This window comes from Aythya marila (genome assembly GCF_965140915.1).
Source record: "Aythya marila genome assembly, chromosome: 4".
Classification (NCBI taxonomy): domain Eukaryota; kingdom Metazoa; phylum Chordata; class Aves; order Anseriformes; family Anatidae; genus Aythya; species Aythya marila.
Window position 1 is genome coordinate 19,751,523 of NC_139045.1, and position 24,692 is coordinate 19,776,214.

Sequence of the window (24,692 nt, forward strand, 5' to 3'; positions counted from 1 at the left end):
AAAAAAAAAAAAAAAAGTGATGAGAAATGGCATTTGTTTCCAGCTGGAAGAAACTGATTCTATTTCAACCTGCATGATTTGGGCAAATAACTAAATTTTTCTCATCCTTGTTTGCAACAGCTTTTCTGCCACATCCACGTAAACTGCTGGTTCTGATGGAAGGAGGAATCACTCACTGTGCATGCACACAATACTAATACCCAGGGACATGATCAAGGCTGCGATCTCTGGGCAGAACACAGTTCCAACCTCCTCTTTGACCTTCTCATTTGGGCCTACACAAAGAAGTATGAAATAATGCTTTCATTAATAAGTACATATCTTTGTGTTAAAACTTTGAAGGTGAAGGCTTGGATTTAAAAAAAAAAGTCTAATTTGTAAAGTAGCAGACAATATTTCATAAAAAATATTAAGAAGTAAATGTCACCATGCATGTTCAATTATTCAAGATCTACAAATATGTTTGGCCTGACAGGGAAAACACTGCTTCCTGTAAACACAGTTTATCCCAGCAGTTCTCCAGTAAATGACACATAGAATTGTTTAAGAAACAGTTAATTTTATATCAAAAGAATTAAAGGAAAAATAGAAATTAGGGACAGACAATATTTACAAGAGATCAACTGTAATAAGCAGACAGAGTAAAAATTCAGAAATGTTAAAAATAGGAGTTAAATAGGAGATGCGTCAAACTCCTGCTTAAAAGTACAAGTTTTATATATGACTGATGTCTGGGTGGACCGGAACATCTTTAACACTGAGAAAATATGAAAAAAAATGTGAACAGGACTTCATGGCCTGAACATAACTTATTTGCTTCTATACGTAGAATAACAATTCCTTAAGGAAAGGCAGAAAGAGAAGGAATGCCTGAGAAGAAAGTGCAGAAACATCATCTTGACTACAAAAAGAGCAGTTACCTGAAACACTGGGATCTCAACCATTTATTTCATTTTGCTCTAATTTTTAATCTAACCTCTGGTCAGACAACTTTAGAACAAGTCAATACTGTAGCGAGGTGGGGGTTGGTCTGTTCTCCCACGTGCCTGGTGACAGGACGAGGGGGAATGGGCCTAAGTTGCGCCAGGGGAGTTTTAGGTTGGATGTTAGGAAGAACTTTTTTACCGAAAGGGTTGTTAGGCATTGGAATGGGCTGCCCAGGGAAGTGGTGGAGTCACCATCCCTGGAAGTCTTCAAAAGACATTTAGATGTAGGGCTTAGGGCTATGGTTTAGTGGGGACTGTTAGTGTTAGGTCAGAGGTTGGACTCGATGATTTTGAGGTCTCTTCCAACCTAGAAATTCTGTGATTCTGTGATTCTGTGAATACAGGCATTCTGGATGATCACAAGGCTCCGCAGAAACTGCACGTTTTTTGCCACACGAGGTACTAGTTGGCAAATTAAGCATTTTAATCTTCCATTCAGTGCAGAAGGCTTCTGTTTCTTTCTAAGCTACATTAAGAAGCAATCTGAAATCTCTTGCGTGAGGTCGAAGGATTTCTCTGAAAGGATTTGTAGTAATGCTGTGAGCCTAAAAAATATAAAACTCTGTTAATTGTGGTAGAATCTGAAAGACACTCCCATACAATATATGAGTTACTGCCATCAGCCTCCTCAGATCAGTACTTGCTGATCCATCTTTATTCTCACAGCACCTTTTATGTGATTATTACAATCAGATAATTATTTAAACTCAAGGAACTTCCAAACAAAAATTGTTACCTACAAGCACTTAAATAACCTTGTCATGATTGTAAATATTTTTACTGAGATTTCAGTGTATAAGAGGAGGGGACATCATTTTCTCCCAAGGCATAACAACCAAAGGTGCTTTTCAGGGTTCTTAGCAGTCAGCTTGGGCCATCTCAGACCGAGTAGTGAGAATGAACATCAAAACAAGGCACAACAGATCCTACCAAGTACATCCATTCTTTTATAATGAGATGAGTGCTCTCCCTGAGCACTTTATTTCTCCACTGTAGAATGAGTTAGTAGGTTTTATTGACCTTTCACTTTCCAAGTGATTTTTACCTGGCCTACCTATCAAAAATCCTTACCTGTCCCTCTATGGTTAGCAAAATCCATGGGAGTCAGTGATCTTTTCTGAGGTGTGTCTGTCTGTAAAAAGGAATGAAATACTATTAGATGGTACAGTATTCTTACCTGCTGAAATGGTTTGACAATCTATTTTTTATGGTCTAGTCCAGCACAGTCAGCCCAAAGTGCAAAGCTATAAACAGTACTAAAAACTGCACACTTCCATGCAGATTGCCTCAAAGGATCTGTTTAGTACATTACACCCGAGGAAATCTCTTCCTCATACACTGGTCGTGCTTTATGTTCATATTCTCCCAAAGCCTTTTAACATCCTGCTGTGTAGAGGGAGCAGGAATCCACGTACACTGGAAATTAGGAGACACACATTTAATGAGACCTTCTATAGACCAACAATGGATATAAGTGGACATTCTTCACTTTTCCATACCTCTAATTACACTGTAACATACCCTGAATGTATGAGTTGTGTTGGGCCTTGAAAATTGATCAATAACAACAGTTCGTTCTCTGAGTGGCCGCTGTTCTGTACTGCCAGGCACTGCGCTTGACACTCTGCTATAAGCATATCTTCCTCGATGCTGAAAGAATTAGAGAGAGAACTGAGAGAATGCAGTGACTGAATTGTTTAAAAAAAAAAAAAAAAAAATGTTCTCACTCACCATGAGCACTGAATTAAAGTCATTTAAACCTACTCATGTTTTTCATACAGATTTGAGCCTTTACCTATACACCAATCTATAAACCCTGAAGGCTTATATTAGAAAAAAACAACTCTACGTGTGTCTCAATTGAAAACAGTGTTCAGAAGTGAAATAATATCACAATGCCAATTTAGTTCTGTTCTTGTTACTTATTATTTTTTCTATTCTTCATAAGTAGGCCAGAATCAATTTGATTTATATTATTTCAAGACAGTATTATCTTCTAGTTCTCACAAACTAACAAAAAGAACAAAATACTGAAAAAAGCTATTTAAATCTGGATACACAGAAATACAAATCTCGTTGTTTGGCTATTTGTTTATTTTTTTTACTCTGTTTTCAGATAAAAGTTTTTACTATTTTTTTGGTTTTTGTTTAAGGCCTTTGAACTGTTGTCTCTTGCATTTAAATGTACCCCAATGTACTACACATTAGCACATTAAGACCAGGTATTAGGTAAGAACCAGCCTGAACTGTAGAATTGCTCATTTCAACCAGTGATGCAGAACAATTTGCTTATTTTCAAACAGCTTGAGGTTCTTTACAAGTACAAAACAAACACTACTTACATAGTTCTGTTGTAATCGAGGGACTGAAAGATACTGTTCAACAGCCTCTGAGTTTATTGGTGGTAACTTGTTTTGGGCCGTATGTGCACCACCAGAAGATAAACGATCCAAGCCAGCAACCCTACAGAATTTTAAGGGATTCTCTTTTACAAAAATTCACATTTAAATCTTCTTCACTGCAGTAATGTGAAATTATTAAGCAGTTCATTTCTTAATAGAGCTTGGCTACAGAAATTAACAGCACTTAACACAGAAACAAAAAATAAAACAAAGTGCCTCTCCTCAAAAACCACAGTTCTGCATGCTATATTTTTCTCTCTGAATTCTAGTATCAATAATAAGTCTTGTGCTAGTTCTCAAGGTTTTTGCTAAATCCTTCACTATTGAAGGTTCAGTAAAGTTCTGAGGAAAGCAAAAAATAAAATGAAAAAACTCACAATTTAGTCCCCCTAAGGATTTCATCATTGTACATATTAGGAGCTTTTGAGGAGAGTTGGTCAGAAGTGAGAGAAGGTAACCTACGATGGCTTGGTAGCTTCCTAGAAGATGCCGGCAGTACCCGAGATGATGAGAGAACACAGTTATCAGCAATTCTCTCCAGTCTAGTACGCACTGAATTTGGAGCACTGGAGCCATTCTTGTGTGGTTTGTCTTGCTCATTCCTAGGAAAAAAGAAAGGAGAATGAGATATGGAAAGATGAGAGAAAAAGGTAAAAGTATTTGTTATATTTCTTGAGCATCATTGTAACCCTCTGAAAATCTAAACATTGTCACACTGGTGATGCACACAAAGATGGATGACATTTTAGACCTGCAAAACATCTTTCATGTTATTTGAATTATGCTGCATTTTAGAAATTTTCCTACCAACACTTACTGTATTTTTTCTGCTGTGGCAATGTGCCTCTGTTGGAGTGGTTTTGCTTGAATTGTCATCACACCATTCAAATCACTACAGAAATTGCTGGAGAAACGGTGAACCTAGTAAAAGCAACAAATATGCATTAAATTTTCTTTTTTTGAGAGAAGATCACAAGAAGCACATACTTAGAAGATATTTTACTTGTTTATTTAGAGAAGCTTCTGTTAGAATACAAGTTAGAATTCTGTTAGAATACAAGTATCAGGTGAAGCAAATACGTTGTTTTACTTATTTCAAAAAATCTTACAAACAAAAGTTGGGGAAATTAGTTATTGAATTGAAATTTAATTTGCAATATAAGCTTCAGTTGAAACTGAAATTCAGTTCTCAGACTTTCCATTTTCCCTCAACACAGTCCAACTCTGGGGTACTGAGTCTGAGCATTACTTATCTGAGCATTTTACTTCTTTTGGCTGCTGGGACCACTACAGAGCCAAGTATGCCAATGTGTTATGCAATCTCCTCTGCGTTTCTTATCTTGTTACCTAACAAATGTTGAAAAAGATCAGATGGAATAGAATGAAGTTGCTTGCACTGAATGCACAGACAGAAAGAAAAAGAAAAAAAATAAGCCACAGAAGCAGTGGTTGGAAAAGAACAAAAATGTGCAAAACCGGAGCAAAGGGACAAGGTAGGAGGCAGCAAGCAGAACAACTACAACAAAAAAAAAGTATTTTACCAATACAAATACAAGCTTCCATGAAGACAGGTATGCTCTAATGCCAACACTGTGGTGTACTGCAAAGTCCTCATTTGAGAGAAGCAAAGGAAAAGAAAAGGAGTGAGTTTGAAATACACAGGGTTACAGCAACTGAAGCTGCTGTTTCACATCCCTGCAGTCCAGGGAGGAAATTGAATTTGTTATTTTAATTCTACGAAGAGCATAAGACTCAACCACAATAAAAGCAGAATTGTTTTCTCAGGAGGGAATACAGACTTTTACAGAATACAATTTGAAAAGAAAAATAAATAAAATAATCATTCCAAATCAACTTCAGCAATATCTTAGTGGTAATGGTGCCCTTAGGAACCACAAAATAGGAACAAGCAATAATGGGAGAGAAGTACAACTTCCCAGAATGCTGCTTGAGGTTATTTTTACCTGCAGTGATGAAACAGAATGAGATCCAAAAGATACACTTCGTGTTTCAGAGCCTCTGGAAAGGGGGACACTGCCAGCATCTGCTGTAACTCGACCAACAGGCAAAAGTGGCAGTTTGCATGTAATAGCTTTCAGTTTCTCCACCTGTTTGTCCTCTATACAAAAAAAAAAAAAACAACAAAAAAAAAAAAAAGCAGAGGGAATAAGAGCAAATAAGGGAGAGAATGTGTTGATCCTAGCAATATGAAACTTCACGGTAAATAATTTCTTATTAATTTTCCATAATATTTAAGTTGCCACAATATTTAAAAACCTACCATAAATATGTTTTTTTAAAACATGTCCTATTTGTTTATGCTTTCTCTGACAATGAGAAACAAGCTGATCTATAAGGATAAAGTTTGAGGTTGTTTTTTGTTGTTGTTATTTTTTAAAAGTACTTGTAAAGATTCTTAGAATTTTATTTTAAAATTCCCAAATAATTTTTTCAAGCAGAAAAAAAAATATTTACAGAAAAAGAATAATCCATACTAAGAAAAAGAAAAATCCATACTACAGAAAAAGAAAAATCCATACTTTTCTATCAGCAGCTAAATACTTTTTTTTTTTTTCAGGAGGTGGGTATACATCATTATCTTATTTCTATTATAAACTCAAATCACAGAATCACAGAATGGTGGAGGTTGGTAGGGACCTCCAGGTATTATCTAGTCCAACCCCCCTGGTATTTGGTAAGCTATGGATTTGTTATAAGGTGATGCCCTTCATAAAGATAAAGGATCTAATCTGTCCTCTCCAAACTATAACATTAACCTAAAATACATACTTGGGGTGTGAAAAACCCTTTTCTACTTCATTTAACATATGAAACATGATGTTTAGGTGCTGAAAGTATTCTGAAAAATTCTGCCTTTTCTTTTTTTTTAGATTTAAATTTGAGGCCATGTGTAATTTCCAGTGCTTACACCCAGATATTCTTCTGCTATTGTCCTTTTAAAATATATTGAAAGAACTAAAATCTCCCTCAGCCTGTAGCAATAACGTATGCACACCGAGGAATAGTTTCACTTCTACTTAGTTTTCCTAGCTTTTGCTTTTCTTGACCACAGTCTGTTAGTACTCCAAAGGGTATATATATATATTACATAATATACATTTCATATATAAATGTATATATGTGCATCACCATTTCTTCATCCCACATCAAACACTTGAACTCCTGCACTGTCAGCAGGGCTGTCTCTCTCTCTGTAACAATCTGACTGTGATTCTCTTTATTAACAAAGCTCAAACACTGAGAATTAGAAGACTTTGATTCTTACATCCCAGATTCAGACCAAGTTGTCAGTGAACGCCTTCTAACTGTGCCAATTGGTGATTATGATTTAAAACCAACCAAACAACAACAACAACAAAAACATGGTCTCCAGAAATGGAGTTATTTTGGTCAATCTTATGCCTTTTTTTAAAAACACTTCTAAAGCAAAATTCAATGAAAAATAATAGATTTTTTTAATTATTATTTTGTTAGGTGCATTTGTGGGTTGGCTTCTAGTAAAGCATTACATACATTATAATGCTGTACTACAAACACAACTATCTTAAAATACTCACATTCCCCAAGCTTTATTCAAGGGAAAAAATATTTTTGTCAAGTTAAATTGTATCAACAGTGTATCTCAAAATATCATATACCTCTGATATTGGTTTCCCATTTTTTTTTAATCAGTTCCTCCAGTATTCCAATTACATTGCTCCAGATATGGTCAAATACTTCAGAAGCCACAACATCTTTGATACAGGCATTGGGAGAAACAGGGGGAATGCCATGCTTACTCCTCTTCTCAGCAAGATGTATACTCTTTTGTTCCAAACTCTCATCACTAATAAATGAAGCCATTTGAAACAAATTACCAAGGATTTTGACTGTTTTCTTTTCTTTCTGACATACTCAATAAATAGAAACATACACATGGAAGAAAATAGATGTAGATCACCAAAAATAAAAAAAATTAAAAAAAAATCAAACATACCAATCACCTATGCAAACAGTACCAATCAAATATATATCATGTTTTCTATTTCTTTTGCTTGCAAGTGAATAATAATATATTTTAAAAATCAAGGTATTACAACAGAAAGAAATGCGGCTCTAAAAGAAACAACTCTAGAAGGAAGACACTTATTCATTTGAGATGAAATCCTATGCCTTTTACCATAAAGGAACTATTGTCTGTTGCATTTGGCAGGAGGACCATCACACAAAATACTTCTTTTTTATTAGGTCCTGTGTACCTGTATATATCTACAGCACTCCGTTAGTGATCAAAATCAAACAACTTTAAAGGATTTCTGCTGCCTCACATGAATACCAGAGCCCATGACCTCTTTTCTTTCCCCTACTGTGTGGACAGTTACTTTTTTTTCTTCCTATTTACATATGGAATTATGGTGTAGCAACACTTCCTAATTTGGTCTTCTAATGCACTTCCCAGGAAGAAAGTTTTAACCTATACATATTATATATATATATAATATATATATATATATTACGGTATCATATTTTCTTTTAAGGAAATGCATTTTTTCCTGAGATTACAAGGATGATCCCAAATTCATAATGGTCTCTACTACCTCCCTTCCTATTTTCAGTCACTTCTTCCTCAAATTGGACTGCAGTTTGAGGACTGCATTCTGAGACTTGTCTGTATGGTCCAACTCACAAAATGACCAAGCTATTTTCATAGTACGCTTTGTAATGCCTAATGTTTTAGTTAGGAAGAATAAAAATATTTTGGGATTGCATCTCAACAACAAAACAAGAAACATGATATCAGGAGTCATGGAGTAGAGAAACACACCTTCATCTGAGTCCCTCTCCCAAGCTTTTTGCTTACTCGGTAAAACAAAGTGATACATCACTTCTAGGAGGACTTTCAATCCTCATTTCAGCTTCCAAAAAGGCAGGTGCCCACACCCTTTCTTTCAAAAACAGGATTAGAAGTGTCTGTCTGGATCTCACTTTGCCTGGTTCCTCAGTTTTTCGGAACAACCATATATTTTCCTGTAAGTGTCTCAAGCTTGAGCACAAAAAGTTATGCTTTGTGCTCTACTAAAGGTTCCTCCTCACAGAGGCCTTTTAGAAAACAGACTGTAATAGTCTTTCTTCTACGCATTTGCCTTCTTGCTTGAAAATTCAACTGGGCGTGCCACAAGAAAACTTGGTTGCATTTTTGAGAAGACACTTGCATTACTCATCACTCAAGAATGTCCTAAATGCTGGCTGTATCCTGTGTCTCTTTTTGTAAAGATGTTCTATGATGCACAAAAAGGATTTAAGATTCATTAGGGCAGACTGAGAACAGATCCATTGCAAAGACCCTAAACAACCTGGTGGTCAAGGCACTCACCTGCAGAAAGGGGATTCCGTCATTCTACTCCCTGTCTCAAAATTAGTCACTGTATTGAATCTCCATGCACAAAATACCTCAAATCAACCAGTGGTTAAGGCATATTCCTCTTACAGGGGAGATGTGAGTTTTAAACCACTAGAAAGACAACACAGCTTATCTTCCACATGCCTAGTGAGTGCTTTGACCATTCTGCTATTGAATACAAGTACAGAAGGAACCATATTTTACAGAAGAGAAACCCATTTTATGAACCCTGACCAGACTCAATGACAATTTTTCATGATATTCAAAAACACATATATCTGTTATTTACAGCTCATTGTTGTCAAAGGCAAGATATTCTTCTACTTTTCCATCCGCATCATAGATTTCTTCTACCAGGAACGAATACATGGACGAGTCAGAGGCAGAAATCATAGTGGAAACTAAATCTAGTGATTTGTGTACTGGAGGTGCTGTTGGAATCAGTTTAGAGCCTGAAATGCAGAGCCTGAAAAAATATCAACAAAATTATAATTAAATAATCAAGGAAAGAAGAAAGTGCCTATTTAATTATACTGAAATGCTTCAGTAATATAAAAGTAATATTAGTACAAAATTTCTGAAAAGAGAAGATCAAAATTAATCTTAAAAAAAAATGACATACTCTTTTATATTAATAGTACATTCACGGAGGCCAGGTAAACACTTAGTATTCACAGAGCTATCATTTGGGCTCTCAAAATGCTGAAAGCCTTCATCGTTTGGTGACAGGAGCTGCTTTCCTATAACCCTGGGGAAAAAAAGAGGAGTGAGAGAGAGAGATCTTAGACGGAAATCCACTGCAGGTGCAAATATCAAAAATACAAATATCTGTAAACAGTGGGCAATGCAAAAGCATAGCTTAATTAAAATTGCTTTGAATAAGCACAGTATGGAGCAGCCATACAATACACTGCCCAGTATTTAAGTCATTAAAGTTAATCTCATTTATGAAGAGGAGATGCTAGCATACAGCTTTTAAGAGCAAATAAAGTCAAACTTATCAGATTGCTATAAAGGTGGATGAAGTAAAAAAATCGTTCTCCACTTTATGGATGTTTATTCATAATTACACTTTATGAATGTTTATTCACTTTTACAGCATCTATAAAAAGGAAAAAGTGGATTAATGCTAGTGAAAATTGCCTCAGATTCACTTGATAGGTGTATCTTATTCCTAAGAAAGTGTGACAAGCTTTCTTAGTAGATTTCAGTTTAATTTGCAGAGGCTTATGACTAGTAAATACATATAAAAGCATTAAAAACATCACTGTTATTGAAAAATTCATTTTAATGGTGTTAAAAATTATTAACTAGAATATAGGCACATGAAGGTCTATGTCTAGAACAGCCAAGAGACACCACACCTCACTAAGAATGACATGCCATCACTTATGAAGGCAGGAACAGTCCACAGCAGTGCAACACTGACTTCTGTCCTCTGTACTGTAACAAGCAGTCATTGCTCTACCTGGACATTTTTCACATCTATGTAAAACAATTCTCATTAATCATACATGCATCCTTGTATCTGTTCAGCTAGGTGTTGCTGGGCTAATATCATACATTGTTTCACACTGATATATATAGCCTACATGCAGCATATTTGAAGCATGTGGTTGCCTTCATTTTTTATTTATTTTTAGGAGAATCAATAAAAGAATTAGCACTAAATTTCTTGGGATTTCACAGTATGCCTTCACTTACAGTAAAAACAAATGTTTCTTTTTAAGATGTATTCTTTAAGTAGAAAAAGTCATTATGAAAATGGTGCATTATTTTCTTCTTTTCATCTTGATAAAATATCTTTGCTTGCAATCATTGTATTAATCAGAATAAAGCACATTGACTGCTTAGTGCACAACCCCCCAGAATTACTGTTTAACTGTGGCACAGCTCAGTCCCAGAGATCCACATTTGATTGCAGAAGTGTTACTGATACAATACATCAAGAGCAGTTCATATGAGGATAGCCCAAAAATTCAAATTAGAGGGATAACTGGTTACAACAAGTACCAGCAAGAAATTTCCTTACCTTAAATGAAGAGACCGCTCAACCCAGTCTGCACATTCTGCCTGCAGGCTCTGAGTTTGGGAGGTCACTTTTCCTTCAAACAGCATTTCATCAATATCCCAAAATAGCTGTTGCACTCTCTGTGTGTTGGCTTTATCAAATTCCTAGAGATAATAATAGTTGCCAGCAAACACATATAATGATATTAAAAAACAATATTTGAAGAACAGGACAACTTAGACTTGGTAGGTATCTCAAAATGGATCTTCAAACCACCTGCTTTGGTTCATATGCTGCAGTACAAAAAGAAGTAGGTGGCATGGTGGCATAACCTCTTCATTTTTTTTTAAAACATATCAACTGCACTGATTATCAATTTGCAAACAAAACTGTTTAAATATTCGATTAATGTACTTAATCAGAAGGTTGTTATGGTTGAAAGCAATTAACTGTTCTAATAGGATGTGCTGCATGTCCATTTTCTGAAAATAAATAAATAAATAATAATAATAATCTTTTCCAGAATATTTAAAATATACTGTAAAAGCTTCTTTGACATACATCATCCCTCCAGGAGTAAACAGAACTTCTTTCAGTAGATAACCCAGTAGTACAGCTTTTTATTTCAGACCAAGAATTATTCAAGTCTGTGGGTGTTGTATGACCACTAGATGAAAGCGATGAAAGCGTTTCACTGTGAAAAGAAGACAAATTAAAATGAAGAATACAATGGTTTTCTATATAAACATTTTAAAAATAAAGCAACTGATCCCATAAACAGACAGTGATACATATTCCTGTTGGGTGCATGACTTTCAGGACATGCTATTAGAGCTGATATAAAGAGTTTTAAGTGAATGCTTTTAAGCACAGTGCAATGGGTACTTGCTTCTATTGGTACCAGTTAGTGCCTTAAACGCAATTTCTTCTACTGTATTATGCATTTGTATTTATGTATACCATTGTAACCATAATGACACTCTAGAATACGCACAGATATTCCAATACTTGCATACATACACATAGATGTACCTACATTTCCACCTCTAACAATTATTTTGTTTTCTTCAGTACAGTTAATGGGCAAACAAAAACTACATGTTAAAGATAACATAAGCCCTCTTTAACTCCATTAGAAGCTATCACGAGAAAATGATACAAAACCAAGCATTAAGTCTCTACAAATGTTTTGATTAGCATGAAGCTACATATCCATACAAAGTGGCTTTTATTCTGTTAGACCTGGTAGACTTTAAAACATGAGCTCTGGGATTTCAGCTTCTCATAAAGCTCAAGTTGGTTCCTGCGAGCCACCACCAACTCTGGGATACAGCAAAAGCCAGGGCAGTCAGACACGTGGGCCTGGCAAATCCTAACCAATGTCAACTGGAATGAAATTTCTTGAAAGTTAACTGACCTGCAAAGCTGGTTTGCGTCATTTGCATTTAACCATGAAGTCTGACTTCCCTTCCAGGCTTAATTTCTGCCCTTCATTATCCTCTGAAAACATGCAAGCCCATAACACAAACCACGAGTAAAATCCAAGCCCACTAAATAATGATTTAGGTCAATTAATACCCTAAATGCTGTGTGATCTGCACATTTCTATACGTTAAGAGGAATTACCCAGCTGTCAGAAGCAGAAAGAGAAAACAAAACAACATATTCTAAGCAGGAAATATACAAAATATTAAGTAATTTACAGAACGCAAAGGTAAACAGATGTTTTCTTACTCTTACAAAAATAAATAAATATGACTAATATTTAGAATCCTGAACATAGCTATCTCAGCTGATTAAACTGCTGTTTTACTTGCTAGTTCAAATAATTTCAGAAGTCAAATTCCTTACTTTATAACTGTAATTCATGAGAATGACTAAAAGCATGACTGGTGAAAATTAATACCAATCTTGAAGTAAATATTTAAGCCAAGAGTCCATTAATGAAGTACTTATTCAGAAGTTAATGCATACCAAGTGTAGTTATTGATGGCTTCCTGCACATTTCTCTCAAAAACTGCTGGAAGAGATTCTCCACTTTTTCCTGAAAGACACTGATTTGTGGAACTTCTGAACAGTCCCTTCCTTAAAAGAAAAAAAAAAAAAAAAGACATTAAAAATAAGACATAATTTCTTAAAATTAAATAAAGTAAATTAAATTTCTCCACTGGAGAAAGCCAACAGCAACTCTTGAATTTTTCAATCATAGAATGGTTGAGGTAGGAAGGGACCTCTGGATATCATGCAGGATACCTGGTACCACTTGCCCAGGGCCATATCCAGGTGACAATCTTATTCATCGTAGATAAATATTTGCTTGAAACTATCTGGCTTTAAAATGGCTTTTATTTTACCTTATTTACATGTAAATTGAGACATTTTACTCCACATGTATTCTACTTCAATTTTGCACTTTAAACTTTGCAATGAAGCACAATTGCTTCATTTGCAATGAAGCAGCAGCACCTCACTACTCCCAGAACAGAGCATAGGCACAGAATAGCAATTGTCCATACAGTAATTATTTAACTGTGTTTCTGCTTGACCATTAACCCAAAGCCAGCTTTCTCAAATGTACATCTGCATAAAAAGCTACATATATGTAAAAGCCAAGCAAACAGTGGTTTTAACTAAGACTATGAATACTCAGCGTGGCTGTCCTGTATAAGTGAACTGAGCTGTTAGTACAACATCAAGAAACATGGGCATATACAAATGGGCTCAATATAAAACCAAGCCAAAGGCTTTCTATTATTATGCCTTTGAAGCATAAAATAAAATATCATAATAACAAATAATAACAAATTCTAGAACCTGAATTTTTGGTTCTCCAAATACCTGAACACGTTCAAATTTTGAAACCTTATCTTTCAAACCACACTGATGAGTAATAAAATGCAGTAAGGAACAAGAGTATCTCCATCTTTATTACTAGTCTTAATTGAATACCTTTTAAGAGAGGAAAAGACATTTAGCTGACACTGTTAATAGCTATACATTTCTGTAATTCGACTAAATTCCATCCTAAATAAGCTAAACCCATCTCTTCAAAATAAATATATACAGATGTGTCAAAATGTTGCTCAGAAGCACTTTTAGAGTAACAGATTACTCCACCTGTGGAACTGCCTATTTTCATCCCATAAAATCCTCAGGTCATAACCATGAATAGCAGCACGATTGCATCAAAGTACATTTGTGAATGAGTAACTGTATGGAAACAGCCCACAGTTTAGGAGTTCTCTTGATTTCTTTAACCAAGAACTATGCACTGGCCCTGCGACGGTTGGGATTTCTCAGCTTTCTTCCTATTCCTTCTTGTTTTTGTCTTGCATCTACACAGACTACAAAGATACAGACCTCAAAATCCAACTGCACACTCAAACAAACCACATCACACATCATCCTACTCCTGTGCCTTGGGAACCCACCAAGAACCCACCATGTTTGAACTTCTCATCAGGGAATAAACACTCTGTCTTACAAATCCTTGGAGGCTGGGACAACAGCAAGAGAAGGCATCTTTGTGTGCTTGCTCTGACCTTCCTCCCTCATCCCTGCGCATCTGCTTTGGGCCACTGTCAGAACCAAGGGGCCCCATGAAGAGTGGCAGAGCACAGCCCCATGGAAACTACATGTTTCCTGACACCAAGCCCTACCTCGCCAGCAATAATGGTGAGCCCACAGCCCACCTTACCACGTGGGAAGCTGGTTCACTCCACCCTTGTGCATCCCTCTCTGCCATTTCATTTGCCACATTATTGCCTGGGCAGTTTTCCACAGTCTTTCTCAATTTTTTCATAGCTGATTCTTGCCTTTAGTGCCTTTCCACAGCTTAGTATCACCACCAAGCCTTTTCATGTCACTGCTCACCCCCTTACCCGGTCAACTAGCTTGAATTGCCCAGGACCCAGCACAGACCCCTGTGAAACACCACTGGAGGAGGGAGCTGTGTGCTTCCTGCTGCAGTGACCTGCCCAGGCAAGAAACCCCTCTTGCATCCCAGCTGCTTCATTTACTGGGAAGTCTTTCAGGAGCCCCACTAACCACATCTCCTGGATCTATAAGGATCTTCACAGAACCTCAAGTGCTTTTCTGTTGGCTTCAAGGGCAACCTGAAGCTACAGATGCACAAAACAAGAAATACCAATGAAATCTCTGTGAAAAGATACATATAGATGGCATAGAGCGGGGTATAAGATGTAGCAAGAAAGCCTTCCTGCTGCATCACCGCACTGCACACACCCGTGTTACTCCGGGGAGCACATGACTCCAGAAGCCGAGCCAGGAACTGACTGCAGAAAGCCCCCAACCCCCCCCATAGCACCCTTCCCCAGCTCTGGGACCAGCAGCAGCCGGTTCCTGACAGCTCCCCGGCCCTCCCCGATGTCCCTGCAGCCGCACACAACCCGGGAGCCACAGCCTCAGCAGGCGGCGGCGTTCATCTCCCAGCTGCAAAACCCAGTCTCCCCACGGCCCCCTCACTCACCCCACGACGAGGAGCCCCCGCGGGTCAGCGCCCCTGGCCCTGCTCATGGGTGTGGGCACGGCTCGGCACGGCTTAGCACAGTTTGGCACGGCTCGGCACGGCTCGGCAGCAGCCCCCGCCAGGCCTTCGCACCGCCCCCCGGCCCGCCCCGCGCTGCCTCGCCTCGCCTCCCCCCTGCTCCTCGGGCTGAAGAGGGCCTGGAAATGCCCTGCTGGGTAAAAGTCCGGTTGCTCCACTGTTCTTCGTGGCAGCAGAACGTTATTTTTCAGGGAAGCACAGAAATCTGGCAGTCATTGCCCCGCTGCCTTCTCTCAGACGTGAAGCCAGAGCTGCGCCCAGCGCTCGAGGTGTAGCACGTTGCAGTGAAATGATGCTTTCTGCCCTGCTCCACCAACTTATACGAAAAAGGTAAATTGGAAAAAAAAAAAACAAACAAACAAAAAAAAAAAAAACAAAAAACAATACCAGCTGCATTTCTCTAAGCCAAGCCTTTTCTTTTTCCCTCCCCACCAAGACAATGATAAATGTATAGGTGAGAAAATTGAGGTGTACGTTATTATTATTACCTTAATTTGGAAGCAGAGAGTGTTACAAAAGAAGATGCCAAAAAGTGGTCAAACAGAGTTTAGAGAAATCAAGGAATGAAGAAAAAAATTACTGATTTTACTATCATGCATGCTCATCAGATCTTGCTATCAGACAGGTAAAATCCTATTTTGTAGCCTCAACCTCTCATGGAAGTATTTACTATATACGATCACATTCTGGACAGCATACAATATCTCTAATAAACATGCCACCTCGTTATCTTAAAGAATTCATTTTCTCAGATCCCCCATCTCCCTTACATGATCCTTTCTATTTTGCAAGTGTGATTTGTAACAAACGTATATATACTAAATCCATCATATTCTCACAACATCACATGCTTCCTTGTATTACCTGATACAATTCATTTCATTCATATTTTCACTTTTCACTGGTTGCTCCATCCCACACACAGTTTGTATAACCAAGAGATAACTATTAGGTGTATGACAGATTTATAGAAAACATTGATATGAGATTATAAAAGTCAAAATACAAGCTCCCTGTAACATAAATATATCTACTGGAATGAAGTGATTTTGGTATCACTCCATCCTTTCTTACACTGATTTGGGTCAATCACCACCGGAGCCTATTTCTCTTCCTTCTATGAAGTGAAATAATAAATAGAAGTTGTACTTGTGACTCCACAAACCCAGCCTGCTTAAATATTCCTCTCTAAAGGGTTACTGCCAACACAGAGTCTCTTCAAGGAGCAGCTTCCTGGAAATGAATAGACCACTCATGATCACTGTCTTGTTCACTGGGTAGAATGCACAAAATTCATTACAAACAGCACGCTGCTTTATTGTCACTGCACAAACAGGCCCTCCTGCATCTCCCCCAGCTAACGCTGCTCCACCTGTGGAGCAGGGAAGAAACAAATGTGACCTGGCTTCCTTCTGAATGAAGAACGATATTCCAGGCATGCAATGCAGCAGCTGAGTTGAACATTTACACCACGGGAAGTACAAAGTTCATTGGAAATAAAAGCATCCTTCTCCCTCTAGGTGAGGCAGCCATCCATCTAACTTGGTTGCACTTGACCATGGCACACTTTTCCTGTGCTGCTTAACAAGACAGGTTTAACTGGGGGTTTTGTTGCTGTTTATTTTTAAGTAGACTCAAAGGACCTTTCAGAAGAGCATTTTTACCCTCTTGTCACAAGTTCAGTGACCACAAACTGCCGAGTGCAACAGACAATATTGAACATCATTAGCAGATCCTAGAGGAAGTGTGTCTGAAGACTGCTCTGTAGCAACAGCAGTCAGGGCTCAGGACAATTTATGACAGTGCCAAATTCTTCCTCCAGCAGTCTGGACATTTTTATGAGACAGACCCTGTGACCCTGAGAATAGCTGAAGCACTCAGTTTGGTTCAGTTTTAGTTCCTTACTGGAGTACTGCAAAGGAAATGAAGGTACGTGACAACTGTGCCTGTTCTGCTTATACTCCCTACTCTTCAGCTTAATCAAAGTTAAGACAATTGCAACAATTCTTGAAAAGTCATTCCTGAAATAGTTCGGCTCAGGTAACTTCAAAGGATGCACAGAGAAAGAGACAGAATCATAAGAAATTTAATAGATCTTTCATCTAACCAACCACAGAAAATTGTTTTAAGATAGCTATAACATCTGTCTTGCCTTTTTGCTTAGAGATGACATGGCTTAATAATGGGGAAAAAATCTGCCTTGGAATGCGATATAGCAAATATTTACTTTCTAAGCTTCCAGCAACACCGTATCTTTATTATTATTATTACTGAAAATGCTGGAGGCTACGAAGACTTGACAGCTAGCAAAATGCAGCATGAAAAGTCACAGCATGTCTAGGTTGATAAGCATCACTTCAGACCCAGAGATGATGTTTATTTTGCTCTGTTATCTATTAATGAGCATTTCTGTGCTTTCCTCTTTGTTCAAGGAAGTACTGACTTTATTTGAAGTTTGAAAATAAGGACCTTTATCAGAATTTTTCTTTCCTGATAGCCTTTTATCATAACAGCCAGTTTTGCCGAAATGACATTTAGTATCTTTGAACCTATATATGAATTACTAATGCTTTGATTATTAGACTTTTCCAGGAGTGTTCCAACAATTGAACTTTTAGTGATTTTTCAGGTGACAATCTTTTCAAACAGACCAAATTAATATAATTTGCCCCAATGCAAATTACCTTCATATGAAGCTAAAAATCTTTTCCTAAATAATCATGAAATTCACACTTGATTCAAAAGGAAGATAGCTTTGGAATATACTGCCTTCATCTCCAAAGATGAGTTATCTTGAAAGGTTTTGCCAAAGGAATATCATCACTCATCAGTGTGACACAGCTAATCAATATACATCCTAACCAGGATGTGATTCTGCAATGGCTTGCAATGATGATGGTCTAAGTAGGCAAATGGCTTCCAAAAAGGCAATGATTAGATTTTATGTCTCAGCTTTGGGGAACTGCATAACAGCTATGAGGGAGTCCACAGGGGAAAAAAAAAAAAAAAAAAGTCTTGGCCAGCAGCGTGTCAAGAGCCCTGTGGCTCCAAATCACCATTCCTCTCTGCTTGCAGGTGGCAGAAGGTTCTCTCAGAACCTGAATCCCAAAGCACAGAGGTTCCTCGGGGCTTCCCAGCATGACCATCTGTAGGCTGTTCACCCTCCACAGCAGCCTCATACACACAGCATTCAGCAGTTGCACCTGTTTTACCCAAGACCTACTTGTCCTAGGGATACAGTCTTCATTTGACATGGTATCTGGAGTGAAGAGAAGAGAATGTAACTTCTTTAAAACCACAGACAACACAAACAGTAGCAAACATATAGTATCCTTCAGGGCTATTTCTAAAGAGGTGGAATAAAGTAAAACTGGACATAATTTTTAATTTTTTAAACTAAGTACTACTTAGACCGTAGTACTACATCCACCTAAGTGGAATGCTTAGTATTAGGCATTTTCATACTGAAACCTGAAATGGATTTAAGGCTTTTGCAACCATGATCTTTGTTGCACCCTGCTCCTGTCTTCATAAGATAGAGAAACAGCGTGCTCTTCTGATTTTAAAGCTAGGCTTAGTTCTTAAAACTATCTGCATACACTACACTCATTTTATTCTTCTACTAATTTTGAATGCATTTCAAAACTATAAAGCCTTTAACATGGCATGAGCTTGGTGATTATTTTATAAATACATATATTTTATATTTCTAATATTGGTTCACTGTGAAAATGAAAACATAAGTATAATACTTGCTTCCAGAAAATAAACAATTTCTGAGAGCAAAACATGCATATTAAGTACTGCTCTTATTTATGGAAGTAAATCTGACTTTTTAATATAAATTATGAATAAACATTAAGAAAAATACTATCATCTTAATTAACTACAATAATAAAGAATGCTAATTAGCATCTTAGAGAAGGTGTTTTATTTCTTTAGATCTGATAGGAGGCATTTACTGCTGAAGGATCAAGTGTCTGTGAACAGAGACAGGGGAGAGTAGCAGCCTAACAAAACACTTGGAAGTGGTCCACAAGACTTTCCCCATGTCTTCTTATTACTCATGTACATTTGAAAACTCAGCTGATGTTTTTTCTTATAACAGACTCTGTTATGCAGATGAAAGAAGATCATGGAAACAGCTCTACAGTACACAGCAGTTTTAAGCATAACACTCTCGTCTCTCCTAAACAACAGAGCCTATTATTAAAGGCAATAGGTAGGTTCTGGTCATCTGAAAGCAATAAAAGCACTTTGAGGAAAACTGGCATTCTTTGTTTTTAGCATTTTTAGCATTCTCTGACTAACTACTTGCTGGAAACTGCAGGAGACTTTACCAAGAAACTATAATTACATAAAATATTAGGAAAGGCTAAATATTACTTTTAGTTCCATCCATCTAGAAGAATACTGAAATCCTGACCAGTAGTATCATGTAAAATTAATAATACCTCTAAGCTCTTTTACACTTATTTGCAATGAAAAAAATGACCAAGGAAAACACCACATCATTGCATTTGCACTTTGAGGTCAGTACAACAGCTGCAATGAGAAGCAAAGTAATGCTACATTGCCCTGTATAGATTAATATGCATTATAGCATGAAAGGGATCTATTCCTATTAATGGTTAAAATAGGAGACATGGAAGCAGAGTTTCCATTCTCTTCTGCAGCTCATCAACTTGCCTATACCTGTACTTTCAAAGGTCGTCATTTTGAAGGCCAAATCTCGAGCTACTGAGAAACAAAATATCTGGCAGTAGACAGAGACATTTTTACATCACAGATAAATCTACCTTTCTTGTACCGCATTCACTGACAGGTTTTCCAGGCATTAGAACTGTCCTGAAACATGTAGAGCAGTTCAAGAAATTTCTACAAAATATTACCCATTCCTAAATAACATAACTGAAACCTTGTCTGATTTATCTTTAAATCATCTAATAGCTGTTATCTCCCATAGTTACCACAATGTTTTAGGTTACCAATAATCACATTTCTTAAAAAAGGTATCAATGTATCTCGGTTTCACCAACATGCTGTGGTAAGTGTAGCGTAAGGCATCACATCATCCTCCTAAGGATAATGTGACCTTATATAGCTTGTTTGTTTGTTTTTCACCAAACAACAGTAGTGCAGGTGGACTTTTCTCCTTAAAATAAAATAAAATAAAATAAAATAAAAATCTATTACTGCTCCTTCAATTGGATTAGAAGGATATGAAATCAATATGTAAATAAACAGTAAATATAAAATCCTATAAACTACTGCTATGGTTTAGCCCTACACTGTACTAGGACTAATTTTGGTCATTGCAGAGCTGAGAAAATTGAGGGACTGAAATATTTAAAGTACCCAGGAAAGACAGGAAGAAATCAGTGCCAGATTTTCTCTATTTTGCTCTTTTCGATTGTTCCAGTCATTTCGATTGTTACTGACTTTCAGCAACTAAAGAAAAAAAAAAAGTAAAATACAATATAAATTACATTTTTTTTTATTAGCCAATCACTCCTAGTTAAATTGCTACTAATGAAAGCACAGTAGTCATTGACAATGTCTTCTCAAATATTTTAAAAACCAATACAACTTGTCACATAGGAATTTTGTTCAGATAAGCATAAAATTCTTCCATGTAACTATCAAGGACATAACACTGCATTCTGCAACTCACACATTCAAATCTGAACTATAGGCAAGGAATACTAAAGTTTTCAATATTTAATCAAGATGCTTCTTCTACAAGCTTAAGTGGAACCATCTAATTAAAAAATGCTAATGTGGAGGTATAGACTTTCCTTGTCAAAGTGTTGTATCTTATTCCTTCTACGTCCTTCTGGTTTGGTTTGCATTTTGTGTGCATGTGTGTGTGTGGTTTTGGTTGGTTGGTTTTTGTGTTGTGTTTTTTTTTTTCTTTTGGTTTGTTTGTTTTTGTTGTGTTTTTGTTTTTGTTTTTTCAAGACAGACAATACCTTATCAGAATAAGCTTGACTGCTATGAATAAAATATTTGAAATGCTGCCATGCATACAAAAGTATAATGATTACGGAATAATGAGGGAATATCAGTTAGAATTGTTTCAGTAGTAACCTGGAATAAGCATTTTGCTGCACACAACCAGTCTTAATGTAATAAGGTTTATTCTTCATCCCAATACAAGCAAATAGTTAGAGTGTCATCTTTTTTTTTTTTTTTTTTAACAATAAAAAAATCAGCCCTTTAACAGGAATGCCAGCTCAGACAGCATTATACCCAGCTTTATTTCTGGTATTTAAAAAATAATAATAAAATAGTGAGAAATTACAGACAAACACTGTCTTGGTTCTAATATTATGTAAAAAAAAAAAAAAAAAAAAGCATCAAATACATTTTAAACAGAATTCTGTCAATACACCTCAAACCATATTAATCCCACTACTCCAGAAAGGCCACTATTCTACACAAACGCAGAAAAACGCTAAGCTTGAAGGAGCTTACAATTCATTCTGAAATAAAACCCACAACTTTAGGTGGAGGTTGGAGGAAATAAAAGCAGCACAGCAGGGAGGATGTTACCCTTCTTGTATTATTCTCACAAGTTACATAGCTTAGCTATCAGGCAATTACAGTATCTCAATTCATTTATTATTTGCTAAAATAAATGTAAAAATAACTTTATAAAAGTATTTATTTACAAATAGCCATTGGCAATGGTTATTTGGAGAAAAACAGACTACATCACCTTTACATGATGCTGACTTTGGGACTAGCAGCTACAGTTCAGAAAGCAATCCTAGAGTCATCACAGACTCAATACACGGTGACAGCCAAAGCCATCAGCAAAATGTTGGTCCACACCAGGAAGGATACTGAAATGGTCCCTGCACCTCAAGGACAAGCAGCAATAAGAAAAAGGCTACAAATGTGATTAAGGGAATAGAGGGAAGGAAGGCTGGATAGGCTGGGACTATTCAGTCGGAGAGAAGACTAAGAGGTGACATGCTCGAACTTTACAAAAACACAGAAGAGGCAGATAAATCAGAAGATGATCAAATTATTATTATACCCTGCTTGTGTTGCACTGGAGGCATTCCTTGAAATCAGTGAGGAATCAATTTAAACAGACATGAGCAGAAAAAATAAAAACAAACACTTTTTTCCCCTCCTTGAAACAGAACAGACAGTACCTTTCAAGATATTGTTGTTCCTAAAACTTATTGGCATGTTCAAAATCAGATGCATTCACAGACATCAGGCCCATAAACTGCTTCCAAAAGCATTGAACAGGTGCCCACCTTCTAACACACCTACTGTATCAACCGTGAGCACGGGGACGAGCACAGCTTCTCTGCCAGGGGAAAGCCTGAGGACTGTAATACAAATTCTGCTACGTGGAAGCCATACATTAGTATTTTTTCTTCGGGGGAAGTACAAAATACAATTCCAATGCAATAGCTTAACTATTACAGACTTTAGGCAGCTATTCTGCTTTACATTTTCCAGGAAACCTTTCTACGTTGGTTCAGCAAACAGCCACTAAGTGAGCCCCCCCGACACACACCCTACATCACTCAGGAGCTCCACACGCCGGGCACGGGGCGTTTTTCTCCCACACCGCCCAGCACGCCCCGAAGGACCGGGGCATCCCCCGGGCCCGGGGGCTCTCCCGCTGCCGCCCCCTCCCCGGGTTCCTCCGGGGCTCGCACTCACGGGGGGCTCCGCGGGCTGCGGGGTCCCTCCTCGGTGTCGCCCTCCTCCGCCGCCGCCTCCTCGCCGATGTCGGGCAGGGTGATGAGCAGCGCCCGGCCGCCCGCACGGCCCCCGGGCTCCATGTCCCCCGGGGCGGCGGGGCCGGGCCCGGCCGGGGGACGCCGGGGCTTGGCGAGGGCCAGGATCGCGGCGGCGAGCCCGGGAGGGGAGGACGGGGCCCTGGCCGGCTTTGACCCGGTCCTGGCCAGGCCCCGGGTCGTTGCTACGCCAAACAAAGCGCAGCAGGGCTCGCACCGCCCAGCAGCGAGGCATGGAGGTCGCCGTCGAGCCTACGCGTCCCATGGCCGCGTGGGGGTGTAGGGCGGCGGTGGTGTAAATGCTAGGGGAAAGGTCCCTAAAGGAAGCAGAGCTTTATTCCTCACCCTGCCAAAATGTCTTTCCCCATGCCATAGTAAAATCAACCGCACTGAGCACTTAGTGTGTTTGTCCTAGCTGCGTGTCCCGTTTGGGAGTTTGCAAACCTACCATATCCTGCATTAAAACTTGGCACAGAACCTATTCTGAATGTCAATAACTTGTTAATTTCTCCCTGTCATGCAAGAACCACAGAAACAGGCAGGTTCCACCCCAAATCTACAGACTTGAGCATTCTACCTCACTTCAATCCTTTCGATATTCTTTTCAGTACCTCTGTAGTCCAAGGTAATATCTTCGATGCTACAAGTTTGATACTATTTTTCATTTATTTGATTTTCATCTCCTCAGCAAATCAGCAGAGTATGGTCTGATGCTATCCACTGTCGAGAAACCAGACAGCTCAGATACATACTGTTAACCCTGACAGGACTTAAAACTCTTCACCAGAAGTAAACCCATTTATTTACTCTCAGTAATACTGAGAAACGTATGTATAGTAGAAGAGCAGAAGTAGAAAACTTCCAGACAAACAAGGAAGTTTTGTACAAAAAAATATATATATATATGTATGTATGTGTATATATGTCAAGTATATCGATATTTTACCATTGGTACTGTGCTTAAACGCTTTTGTGTTTTGTTTTGTTTTGGTTTGTTTTTTTTTTTTAACATTAATTTAATTCTCACTGTGACCCTTTATAATGTCTTCTTCTGTTGTAAATTATTTCAAACTGAATGTAAATACTAAAATAACTTTTTAGAACATGCTGTCATACTTTTATCATTTAAAATACTTTTCATTCGTCAGCAGTTACATTTAGTTTATATTCTTAGCTATATTACAACAGTATCCATAACACATTTACTCAGTTTTCCAAGACCAATTTTGGGGGCATTTGGAGTAACAAGGGTGTCTTTCGAGAAATTAGACGTTATGTCTTTTAACACTTTAATGGCCAGAAAATACCATTTCATCACTTAATCTGGCCTCTTGTATCACATTTCACCTCAGCATTTATTTGTGCATTCTCTGCAATGTTACAGTATTTTTAATATACATGTGAATATAAACCATTTATATTGAGGTGAAATGAGAAATTCTGTTTTTTTTTTTTTGTTTGTTTTTTTGTTTTTTTTTTGTCATTACAGATGTAGTAAACATAGGTGCCCTTTCACGTTAATCATTAAATAAAAGAAAGGACAATTGACATGGCGCATA

The 24,692-nt window shown here is 37.7% G+C and overlaps 1 protein-coding gene across 3 annotated transcripts; it reads right to left on the minus strand.

Moving 5' to 3' along the window:
- Positions 1-23,389, minus strand: FAM149A (family with sequence similarity 149 member A). 3 transcript variants are annotated; one of them, XM_082759673.1, is made up of 14 exons: positions 23,057-23,389; positions 12,775-12,885; positions 11,362-11,494; positions 10,822-10,964; positions 9,412-9,537; positions 9,079-9,255; positions 7,048-7,235; positions 5,353-5,507; positions 4,206-4,309; positions 3,766-3,990; positions 3,329-3,449; positions 2,508-2,636; positions 2,058-2,118; positions 1-1,531 (listed from the first exon to the last, which is right to left on the minus strand). In XM_082759673.1, exons 1-14 carry the CDS (start codon positions 23,176-23,178, stop codon positions 1,458-1,460), a joined length of 1,869 nt encoding a protein of 622 aa, XP_082615799.1. In that variant the 5' UTR covers positions 23,179-23,389; the 3' UTR covers positions 1-1,457. The 3 variants fall into 3 exon arrangements, with proteins under 3 accessions (XP_082615799.1, XP_082615800.1, XP_082615801.1); XM_082759674.1 differs by lacking the exon at positions 23,057-23,389 and adding an exon at positions 15,290-15,413; XM_082759675.1 differs by lacking the exon at positions 9,412-9,537.
- Between the last annotated feature and the right edge of the window lie 1,303 nt (positions 23,390-24,692).